Consider the following 11,539-nt stretch of genomic DNA (forward strand, 5'->3'; position numbering starts at 1 on the left):
AAGTCTTTGCAGGCCCTCCATCTCGCACGGCAGGAGACCCACCAACTGGTCTCTGCCACCAGAACAACCGCTCAGCATCCAGTCCAGCCACACAACCACGCTCCAGGTGATTGGATCTGGGTGGAGAAGGTACAGCCTGCTTCTCTTGAGCCCCGCTGGGACGGACCTTTCCCTGTCATCCTCACAACACCCACCGCGGTCAAGGTAGCTGGACGCCGACATTCGATTCACCCTAGTGAATACCTCTAGCCAACCTATTTTCAGTGTAGATCTATGTGCCATCCGGGCAGCCTGGCAAAGCTCACTCTGGGAGACTTACGAGGCCAGGGCACTTGTACCCACTCTGCTGGCTATCCCTTCAGCACCACCCCCCCTACGCCCAGAATTGTGACAGCATCGCTCCCACGGACCCTACTCCTCCGTTTTACTTAGTTGCCCCAAAGGCACCTGGTTGGCCTGTAATACCGGGCTAACCCCATGTATCAGCTCCAACTGCTGGTCCCAGGGGACATACGGCTTCTGTGTACTAGTTCACATTATCCCTCAAGTGTATTTCTACTCCGGGGAAGGGGGCCGCGAACATTTCCAGTACGTAGCCTATCACATTGCAAAGAGGGCGCCTATCCTAGTACCTGCACTAGTAGGCCTAGGTGTGGCAGGATCAACCGCTGCTGGAGCGGCAACCTTAGTAACGGGGATTCTAACTACTGGACCCTGAGTCAACGAGTAGACAAGGACTTGCAAGACTTAGAGACATCAGTTTCTCACCTAGAGACCTCCGTGAACTCCCTAGCAGAGGTGGTCTTACAGAATAGGAGAGGGCTGGATCTCCTCTTCCTGAAACAGGGAGGTCTCTGCGTGGCTCTGGGCGAAACCTGCTGTTTCTATGCTAATCATTCAGGTATTATCAGAGATAGTTTAGCCCTGGTCAGACAGAGACTCCGTGACAGAGAAGAACAACGTCAGCGGACAGGGTCTTAGTATGAGAACCTGTTCAACGGATCCCCTTGGTTAACTACGCTGCTTACGTCCATCACAGGACCCCTAATGCTGGTATTTCTGGAGTCGCTATTTGGCCCCTGTGTAATTAATTAGATAACCGCCTATGTCAGAAAGCGGGTCCAGGCAGTAAAACTCATGGTCCTCAGAACAAACTACCAACCGCTCCAAGTCGGAGAATCAATGATTTGATTTCTCTTGGACAACCAGCGGGGCATGTCAAAGTGGAAATTCTCCAGTTTCAGGGAGATGGTGTCTCCAGGCGCCAGCTCCCAGAGAGAGCAGTTACTCAGTTACAGGGAGGTGACATCTCCAGGTGCCCGCCCCAGGAGAAGCACAACTTTCCATCGTGTAGATGATTAAACCGTCTGCCAGGCCCTGTTTGATCTGAGTTCCCCTGGATACATTTATTTTTGTACAAAATGTTAAAGGCTGACTTCTGCTTCTTGTAATGTGCTTATTCAAGGATGTAGTTGGAGGCTTTCTAAGCTGCCTCCTCGGGAAGCTCGGGGCCGATCTCCTCTAGCCCTGTGTGGTAGAGTCAGTCGCCGGCGGCTAACGAAGGCTCATAATTCATCTCAATTGGCTCCGTGGGTCTTAGAATCGTTCACGCCATAACAGAATGAGTGGGGCGCCATTGTGTGGGACCGAGCCCTTCGCCGGCACCGGCTCTGGCTGGGATCATGGAGACCCGCCTGGGGTCGGGGAAAACACCCTTCACGTCCAGAGTCGGACGTGTCGTGTGGAGAGCGGAGGAGGAACACGGACTTTTTCTTACAGATCCCTGCCCCGCTCTAGTTTCACAGGTTTTGGTTAAATCGACTCTCAAGTATTTATGTCGTTAGGGGTACACAAATGACGTTCGCAGCCTTACCTCAGATTGTAGTCACAGTTCCTTTCTCGTGAAACTCTTCTCCTCCTTGAGTTGATGACCACCAAGGTTCGGCTGGACGCCGTGGTCCGGGGGGACCGAAGGGGTTGACCCGTGGCTGAGATGATCAAGTGTCACCCAGCGAAGCAGCAGAGGTGACCGAGGCCTTGGTGGGGTCAGCATCGCTTCTCGGGCCCGGGCCCTTTCTTTCTGTTTTCAGGCTCCCACATTTCAGCTCACGCCCCCCTCCTTCTTGGCTTCCCCCCGACACAAGCTGGCTGTGCCGCAGCCCTCGGTCCCCCCGGCCTGCCCTCTTCCCTGCTGCCCGCCAAATAAGTTCGTGGGATATTTAAATACAAAAGAGGAAAATTATTACATTTCCAGAAATCTGACACAGTCGCGGGGGGCCCCGGAGGCCCTCTCAGATGACCCTTCCAGACACGGGGCGGCGTGGCCAGGAGGCAGGCCGGCCTCTGCCTGCTGTGTTGGTGGGGATCCCAGCACCCTGAGGTGCTTCTGTCAGGATGACCTCCGTCTGGCCCTTCTGGACGAGAAAGGAACCTCCCCAGCAGGCTTCCTAGTGCCATTGCTATTTAATCCTCTGTGAACTTGGTCCGTCCTGAAGACTTGGCCCCAGAGGTGATTTCTGGAGGCTCCAGACTGCCCATTTCCGTGCTCCTTCACACTCTGCCCAGGTTGGCTTCCCTCATTTTCTTGACCTTCTCCTGAGCTAAGGGCCAGGGGGTGGGCTGGGCAGGAGCAGCTGTGCTCAGTGGAGAGTGACGGGCAAAAGTGGGGTGCTCAGAGGGGGTGGTCCTGGCTCTGCTCCACTCAGGAGCCCCTGATGGAACGCGGGCCTGGTGTCAGTCCTTCTGATTGTCCAAGGATAGGCAGCAGGAACCCAGAGCTTCATAAGAAACCTTCTGACTTGTAAATGTTATGACTGATTATAAAAATATTGCAAGAGCCAAACCTACATCTCTGCCTGGATCTTGCCCTGCGGGCTGCTGGCCCACAAGGCAGTCCTCAGCTCATCCCTGCTGCTTATCTGCCCCAGATCTCGCTCGTCACACCCCCCCCCCATCAGCCGTCTTTTCCTAGTTCCCTCTGGGAGAGACCTGCCTGAGGTTCATTTTACACCCTAGATACCTGCCCACAGTGAGGCCCTTGGAAAGGGTGAAACTGTCCCGTGTCAAAATCGGTGAGTCAGCTGACTCTACTCTCTTCAGAGTTTTTGCTTCGCCCAGTGGAGAGTGACGGGCAAAAGTGGGGTGCTCAGAGGGGGTGCTCCTGGCTCTGCTCCACTCAGGAGCCCCTGAGGCTCTGGGTCTTCGCCATGGGTGGAAGGAATTCATAGGGAAGCTTGAGAAGAAGCCAGGCCTCAGACCAGCCAAGACAGAGAAACGGCTGTCTTCACGTAGCCTGGGCCACAGGATGCAGCGCAAAGACCTCGATGCCAAGTGGTTTGCCCAGAGGGGCGGTGGGCAGCTGGGCTGGCAAGAGGCAACAGGCAACGCCTCTCACAGCTTGGTTATAAAGGTTGCAAAAGATACACACCCTCTGCCCGAGGGGCCACGCTCCCTCTCCCAGGTGGATCTTCCATCCAGGCCACCAGAACTTCCTCCATGGCAGTGGTGGGTTGTTTCTTTCTCCCTATTTGCGTGCTCCCTGCACCAGCCCTTTTAACGTCCTTCAAGCACTTTTCCTTTGCATCCACCGCAACTTGGCTACCTGTTTGGCACAAGAGGCCCAGCTTTTGGCCTAGTTCGGCTTTCGACATGCCGGCCTCACTAAGCTTAACCGTTTCGAGCTTTCGAAAGAGACAGGGGGGCTCTGCCTTTCACTCAAACGCTTGAGGCGACTGTCGGGTTATGAATTGGCATCATCTCAATATTGCGCCCCAGGGAATAGAGAGGCAGGAGGAGAGGGGGGAGAGAGACGGGACTGGACAGTTAGTGGAGCAGTGGGAACAGAGATTTACTGGTTGAGTTCACCCTCTGTGGGCGTGGTTCACGGACATGGTTGCCCTCAATTACAGCGGCAACAGCAAAGACCTCAGATGGCCAGGATGAGTAAATATTAAAACAATGGAAGTTTGAAATGTTGAGAGAATTACTAAAGGGTGACCCAGAGGCATGGAGTGAATGGAGGTGAAGTACAATCCAACAGGAGTTTCATCTACCAGCCAGGGGACGCCTGAGACCACCGGGGTCAGGACACAGGTGCGGGACATACCTTCCCCAGCGCCTTTGGAGGGAGCGTGGCCTTGCGGACAGCTTGGTTTTGGACTTCCGGTCTTCAGAACCGTGAGATAGTGAGTTTCTGTGGTTTGAAGCTACCTGTGTGGTCCTTTTTATGGCATCCGTAATGCTATGGTCTGAACACTAAAGACTAATGCCTGAGGTGACGGTGGGTGGGCGGGGCCTTTGGGAGGTCTTTGGGCTGTGTGGGCGGAGCCCCCGTGAATGGGATCGGTGCCCTTACCAAAGGGGCTCCCCTCCCTCCACACGAGGCCACAGTGAGGAGGTGCCAGCTATGAAGCTGGGAGTGAGCCCTCACCTGGCGGTGACTGTGGGAATCTGGCACCTTGATCTTGGACTTTCTATCTCCAGGACCGAGCGATAAACGTCTGTTTACAGGCCCGCCCCTCCCCCCGCCCCCGGTCTGTTACAGCAGCAGGCTCCTCCCCGGGATGACACCGGCACAGGCTACGTTAAAAACGAAGTGAGTGGTTTAAGCCCCAGAATCCAAGACAGCTGATTTGAGGTGTCTATTCCTTTAGGAAGTAGCGGTGTTTCCCACCGGAGTCAGAAAGATCTGTTTGGAGACAGCAGAGCTGGCTCCGTTGTCACACACGCACACACGTACACATATACACGCGTGTGTATACGCACTCCGCCCACATAGTTATTCCTTCCTTTGGTGTCCTGGCATTGCTCAGTTTGCAGTAAAAGTTTCAGTTATGAATCTTTTCTCCAGTCTGCAGTGGGGCAGATGTCACCTTAAGGACCGCGATAATTTGAGGAAGACCAAACACTCATCTTAAAGGGATACAAGGTATTTCTGTGTTATAAATGGTTTCTAAGGTGGAAACGGAGCTCCCGCGGCTGTACTGGGAAGACGGTTTGGGAAGGTGCTGTGAGCAGGCTTCATTCTACGGGGGTGGGGGGCGGAGGCCACGGCTCTCTTGGGGAAGGAGAACCTTTTGCGGGGTGATGTGGAATTCGCCGGAAGCTCTTTCATGTCTCACTTTTTTCAAGATTCAGCTGTACAAATAAACCTAAACAAAAAAACCAGAAGATGATTATGAGTCAATTGACTTCAACCTGACGGGAATTCTTTAAGTAGAAATATGTATTAAAAAAAAAAAAAAAGGCATTTCGATTCATATCTGTACCCTCAGATATGAATCAACTTTTGACTGTCTGGGTGGGTCATCACCACTTCCACGAGAGATGCTGAGAGGGGCAGAAGGGAGCAAAATGACAACTAAGTCATCTGGTGCTTTTATGATCCCGAAAGGTTTAGTGAGACAGGAAGTATAAACCACAGCCTGGAACGGGGTTTTTAAAATGACTGTGGATTCAAATTATTCCTGATCTTCTTCCTGCTTCTTTTACTCATCATTCCTGCAAACAGTTGATAGTTAGGTGAAGAGAAAAAAGGATTTCTTAAGACACAGAAAGCATTGACTGTAAAGGAGAAAATTTAACAAACGTGACCACGTTTGTATCAAAAACTACTGTTCCTAAAAAAAAGAAACCTTAAAGCAAATACAAGGCAACTTACATGCCAAAAGGGGAAGAGTGTGCGGATTATGTAGCCAGCGAAAAGGTCGGTTTAATATAAAATAGCAAAGAGCTATTAGTGAGAAAACTATGAGGTGGGGTGGGGGGAGGAAGCAAAAGAAGCCGAGCAAACAGGAGTTTCGCAGAATGGGAAAGAACGTGGTTAACGAATGTATGAAGAGATGCTCGACTCCACATGTGATCTGGGAAATGCAAATGAGCATTACACTGAGATTCCATTTTCTAACCACTGGCTTGGCAAACTTCCGGAAGTCTGATTTTACCAATGGCTGCAGAAGGTAGGGACCACGAGGATCTCATATATCGCTGGTGGGAGTGAACTGCTACAGCTTTAGACAACAATCGGACGTTCTCCTGCAAGGCTGAAACGCTCACACTCTACAGCCCAGAAATTCTACTCCTAAGCGTACGCCAAGCTCTTGCCCACGCCCAGGAGACATGAATGACAGCGTTCACAGCGCAAAAGGCACTTAAAACAAAAGCTATGACGAGACAAAGAAGGACCCTGTAATCCCGCCTCTGAGTACTGATCCGAAGAAACACAAAACACTACTTCGAAGGGACATTGGGGCATCGTGTGCTCACTACCATGGCCGAGATGTGGCAGCAACCCGGGTGTCCATCAACGGATGAGTGGAGAAAGAACAGGTGGTACATACATCTGGTGGAAGGTGACTCGGCCATGAAAAAGAGTGAGATCTTGCCATCTGTGACGACACGGATGGGCCTAGAGGGTATTGTGTGGAGTGGACTTGGTCGGACCGAGAAAGACAAATGCCATTTGATTTCACTGACACGTGGAATGTAAAGAACAAAAGAAACAAACAGGCGACACAGAAACTCAGATACGGAGAATGTTTTGATGGCTGCCAGAGGGGAGGGGGTTAGGGGGATGGATGAAAAAGGGGGAGAGATTAAGAGGTACAAATTGGCAGCTACAAAATAGCCACGGGGATGGAAAGTACAGTATAGGGAATATAGTCGATAATATTGTAACAACTACATATGGGTCCTAGATTTATCAGTGTGATCACTTTGTAAGGTATACAAATGTGTAATCATTGTGTTGTATACCAGAACTAATATAGTACTGACTGTATGTCAACTGTGACTGAAAAATAAAAAAATGATTAAAAAAAAAAAGATTGTTCACGACAGTCGCATTCGTAACAGTTAGAGGCCCACCGTCAGAAGAGAGAAATCCACCATGACATAGTCACACAGTGGGATATTACACAGCAATAAAAACAAACAAATTGCATAGCCAGCAACATGGGCGAACCTCAGTACCATGAAGCCGAGTGACCAAAAAAAATCAAGTCTCAGATGAGCACATGTGGCTTGATCTCTTGTCTATAAACTTCAAAAACAAACTCTGAATAATATATTCCTTAGGTGGTAAGAACAAAAACAAACAAACGAACGAAGCACAAAGGAATAAAACCCACAAAATTCTAGAGCAGAGTCACTTCGGGCGGGGGGGAAAAGCAGGAGGAGATGGGGGAAAGTAATTAGGCAGGATAAACTAAGATTAAGATTCTGGTTCTTGTTTGATGGTAGGTTCCAGGGTGTTTATTATTCAATTAAAAAGATAAATACATAGGTGAATAAAAAAGTTGAAAGACCACCGTTCATGAACCAGTGGTGACTGTGTGTCCTCAGTCAAAGTTGATGATTAACCTAAACCTGTGCCCTCTGAGGTCCGTTAAAATCAAAGAATACAAACGAACAAAAAGCTCTGGATATCTCAATTCACGTGTCTAAATCCGAAGTGAATGACGAGAGGCTGGCGGGGCCGCTCACGTGCGAAGGCCCCGTGAGAGCCGGGAGTTGTGCGATGCGCAGGGAGAAACTGGGAAGCGTTTCTATGGGAAGGAAGGGACCGGCATCTCTGAGACAGCGGTAACATGCTGTGATTTCTTTGCTCCTTGAAAACAAATATTCATGTCTGTACTCAAGTTTGCAATCTTTTTCTTAAGTCTGGCTTCCTGAATTGCATAAGCTTTACGCCCCACTGAGCCTAGCTCCTGTCCTGGCACCCCGTTCAGGAAACCGCTTACGCAAGGTACAGAAGGCAGACAGTGGAATGTCTCCCCAGCCTACCCGGTCACCTTCCCAGGGGCAGCCGATGTTCACGGGCGTGACGTTCCTGAAAGAGTCTATGCGATTCCATACCGATAGTTTGGCCTCCCTCCCGTATCTTACTTTTTAGTGGGAAATAATTTCGAGCTTACAGAAAAACCGTGAGAGTACGAAGAACCGTTTCCTCCCGACACACTGGAGGGGGGAAAACCAAATCTGTGCCCACCGACGATACACAAAGCTGCCCACTACGGGGTCACGTGCACCAGCAAAGGGCCGGGAGGACGCACGCGTCTGGCCTCGAGTCCAGCCCGCAGGGTGGGCTTCGTTCTCGTCCTCTCTCTTTTTTTCGCGATGGGAACCCCCTTGTGTGACAGTGAGAAACCCGGCTCCCATTATGACCGCCCGCCGGTCCACAGGCCAGCCTCACCCTGCAGGCTCTGACCCCCTGCGCTGGACCCCTCCTCTCCCAGAGCCTACCGTGTCCGGCTCTGCGTGATGGCTTTTGGAAGAAATTATTCAGGAAGGAAGAAAAGGGTGAACGGGAAAGAGGAAGAGCAGGAGGAGAACAAGAAGCCCTCTGTCCCTTCCACGGTTACGACGCACTGCGTTGGCTGGGCGGCATCTTGCGCTGCCCATTCCATACGCAGGGGGGTGGCTCCATATCGGACCTACGGAGTTTCCTCATTCTTATTTATGGCGATACGGTATTCCATGAGACTTTTTATGGCATGCACAATACAGTTTACGGATAGACTGCCGTCTCTTTAGCCAGCCTCCTATCTGTGGGTATCTGTGTTTTGTCAGTCCTTTGCTATTCCAAATAACTCTGCATGAGGAACACAGTTACTGAGACCCTTGAGCGACTTTATACCCTGTAATTTTGCACACATGTTAGCACGCCTGTAGTATGAAGTCCTAGAAATGAGTCAAAGGATACATAATTTTAATTTCAATAATATTGGCGAATAGCTCCCTAGGGGCGTGTACAATGAATACCTTTGACTTCGTCTTGGATGATAGGGAATTAAGAATTTCTGGGCATGTGCGGCTCATAAACCAAAGCCAAAAAAAAAAAACCCCAAAACAAACCACTGCCCCCAAAAAATAAGAAAAAAAAAAAAAAAAGGAAAAAAAAAAAACCAAACCAAACAAAAACATCCAAACCAAACTAAACCCAACCAGAAAAAGAGTGGCGGCTTCTTACTTGTTGCCTCTGAGTACAGGGTCTTCTCATCAGCACTGTGAACACTAGAGGAAAGAAACACTTTCCTTTCTTCAATTTTATCAACTTGGCCATTTATCACAACAACCGAGCCAATGGGGATAGGTCTGCAGAAAAAAAAAAAATGGAAAAAAAAAAATCAGTTTTTATCAGATTTCTGTAACACCAAGAGATGGTCAAGGACATGGCAAGGGGTGGAAACTTTTGACACCTGATGTCAGTGGGTGCTGACTGTCTTAGATCAAACATTCCTTAAAGGGGCTGATGTCCCCCTTGCTCCCAAGCAGCCCCCCATTCTCCGGCTGCTTCTGGGCATTGCGCCCCTGACTGCCCTTCTGGGTTAGGTTCAAAGGGTCAGGGATCCCAGCTTGTGATGGCACAGGCTGTCCCACCCGAAGATCCAGAGCGAAGTCTGAAGGGAGCTGAAAGCCTTTAAAGACGGGGCCATGGGATGATCCCAGGAGGCTTCCCTCATTTTGTCTGTCATGATCAACATGTCTCGCCAACCCCTTTAGGATAACTTTCACTACAAAGACACCTAATAGCAACACGTTTCTGGTAACAGCTTGATGTGCTAAGCCAGTGCTGTCTGATAGAACTTTCCACGATGACAGATATGTTCCCTCTCTGAGTGGTCCAATATGGTAGCCGCAGGTGGCAGAGCATTGCAAATGCGGCTACTGGGAATGAGAAACTGAATCTTTAAATGTATTTAATGTTAATCGATTGACATTTAAATTTAAATAGCTACATGCGAGTAGTGGCTAGAGGCACCCTTCGAGAATCCTGGCCATACAGCACTACAGTGAAAAAGATCTCTTTAAAGGAGAAATTTCAGCTGGCAGAAACAACGCAGAACAGGATGCTGTGATTTACGCTCCTATAGTAGTAGCACCACGTGGATGAAGGAGCTACTCTGGGTGAGAAGGGACTACACTGGGAAAGGTACCTGAGGAGGAAGGACCCAGGGGAAAGCGGGACTGAGGCATGAACGGCATCACTGAACACCTGCACCCGGCCACGCCTGTCTTCTCATTCACATCATTCACATCGGCCAACAGCTCTCTTTTCTTTAAGCTAGTGTGAGTTGAGTTCTAGCTCTTGCATCGGAAAGAGTCCTTGATTAATAAGAGAGGCTAAGAGAAAAGGTCTCAGCAAATACAAAACGATATAACCGCTATGTTCATAGAGTATAATTTTGTAAATATAAGTAATATTTAGGCATAGGTTAGTTTGGTTGGCAGAGAAAACAGGCTTCAGATCATTTTCCTTAATCCAGTTTTGCTAGACAACTTCCTGAGACTCGTATCAGAGGCAGAAAAGGTAATAAAGATAAAAGCGAACTTGAAGGAGAAAAGAGAAAACGCATACACAACAGAGAGGCTTAACGAAGCCAAAGGATGGCTCTTTTCGAAGACTGATAATCTCTGGCGAGATAGATCAAGAAAAACAAGAGAGAGCGGAAATACATACTATTAAGACTAAAAACACGTAACTATTGATTTAGCTGAGATTAAAAAAAAAAACAAAACAACATTCAGAATACCGTGAATGACTTTGTGTCAATAAATTTGAAAGCTTAGATGAAATGGAAAATCTTGCAGAAAAAGATGATATCCAAACTGGGGAAAAAAAAAAAAAAAAAAGATTAGGAAGCCTGAAGAGTTGAATAAGGAAGATACCGAGGCCTGAGAGGATAGAGAAGCCCCACTTGGGAAGAAGCCCCCGTCTCTGGACCATTCTGGGGTAAGACCCTCACTGACAAGCAGCAGCACGGCAGACTGTACCTAGTCTCTCGATTTCAGCAAGTAGAACGTCAGGGCCGTAATAGTAGCTAGCGTTCCCGCAGCTGATTCACTACAGACTTTAAAAAAAATTCTCTTCTTTTTGACTTCTAATTGAATGTGGCCAGAGAACTTGGCCTGTGAGATTCCGATTCTTTGAAATTTATTGAGATTTGATTTATGGACCAATATATGATCAATTTTTGTAAATGCCCCATGTGTGCTTGGGAAGAAAGTGTATTTTTCTCTAATTACTGGATACAGGCTTCTATATATGCTCAATAAATTGTACTTGTTATCTCGTGGTGTTTAAATTTTCTAATTTTTTGTTTTGTCTACTTGCTCTATCAGTTTGCTTTGAAATCTCCTACTATGAAAGTGGATCGTTGTCAGTTTCTCTCTACGATGCTACTAATTTTGTTTATATACTTTGAAGTTATTTTACTAGGTACATACTGACTTAGAACTGTTCCTATCAGCTATTGAACTGAATCTTTTATTATTAGGAAGTAGCCTTCTCTATTCCTAATATTACTTTTTAAAATAATTTATTATCATTATTTTTTTGGATATTCCAACTCTTTTCTGGTTAGCTTTTTCCCGGCATATTTTTGTTTCCTTTTAAACTTCTCTGTGTCCTGTTTTAGATGTTTCATATCAACAGTTTACGGCTTTTTACATTTTAAAACTCGGTTTTCTCACCGAGTTTTAAACTGATGGTTTGGTCCATTTATATATTTAGTTTATTTAGTGATTTATTTAGGCTTAT

At 48.2% G+C, this 11,539-nt stretch overlaps 2 protein-coding genes across 8 annotated transcripts in view; both read right to left on the reverse strand.

The window, feature by feature from the left end:
• The window catches only part of THEM5 (thioesterase superfamily member 5), a 15,887-nt gene extending 12,285 nt beyond the window's left edge, over positions 1 to 3,602 (reverse strand). For all 3 annotated transcript variants that reach the window (XM_011377691.2, XM_023521853.1, XM_023521854.1), the window contains exon 1: positions 1,874 to 3,602. The gene's annotated coding sequence lies outside the window, so the exon portion shown is untranslated. The remainder of the gene's footprint in view (positions 1 to 1,873) is intronic.
• A 1,310-nt stretch (positions 3,603 to 4,912) lies between these two features.
• The window catches only part of THEM4 (thioesterase superfamily member 4), a 19,219-nt gene continuing 12,592 nt past the window's right edge, over positions 4,913 to 11,539 (reverse strand). For 3 of the 5 annotated variants that reach the window (XM_023521855.1, XM_023521857.1, XM_023521856.1), the window contains exons 5-6: positions 8,969 to 9,093; positions 4,913 to 5,150 (exon numbers count right to left, since the gene is read on the reverse strand). In XM_023521855.1, the coding sequence (XP_023377623.1) occupies positions 5,110 to 5,150; positions 8,969 to 9,093 (166 nt within the window). In that variant the 3' untranslated portion in view covers positions 4,913 to 5,109. Of the gene's footprint in view, positions 5,151 to 8,966; positions 9,094 to 9,935; positions 10,087 to 11,539 lie in introns of those variants that run through there. The other 2 variants (XR_896942.2, XR_896941.2) reach the window with 1 other exon arrangement.

Source organism: Pteropus vampyrus, unplaced genomic scaffold, assembly GCF_000151845.1.
Source record: "Pteropus vampyrus isolate Shadow unplaced genomic scaffold, Pvam_2.0 Scaffold319, whole genome shotgun sequence".
Lineage (NCBI taxonomy): Eukaryota > Metazoa > Chordata > Mammalia > Chiroptera > Pteropodidae > Pteropus > Pteropus vampyrus.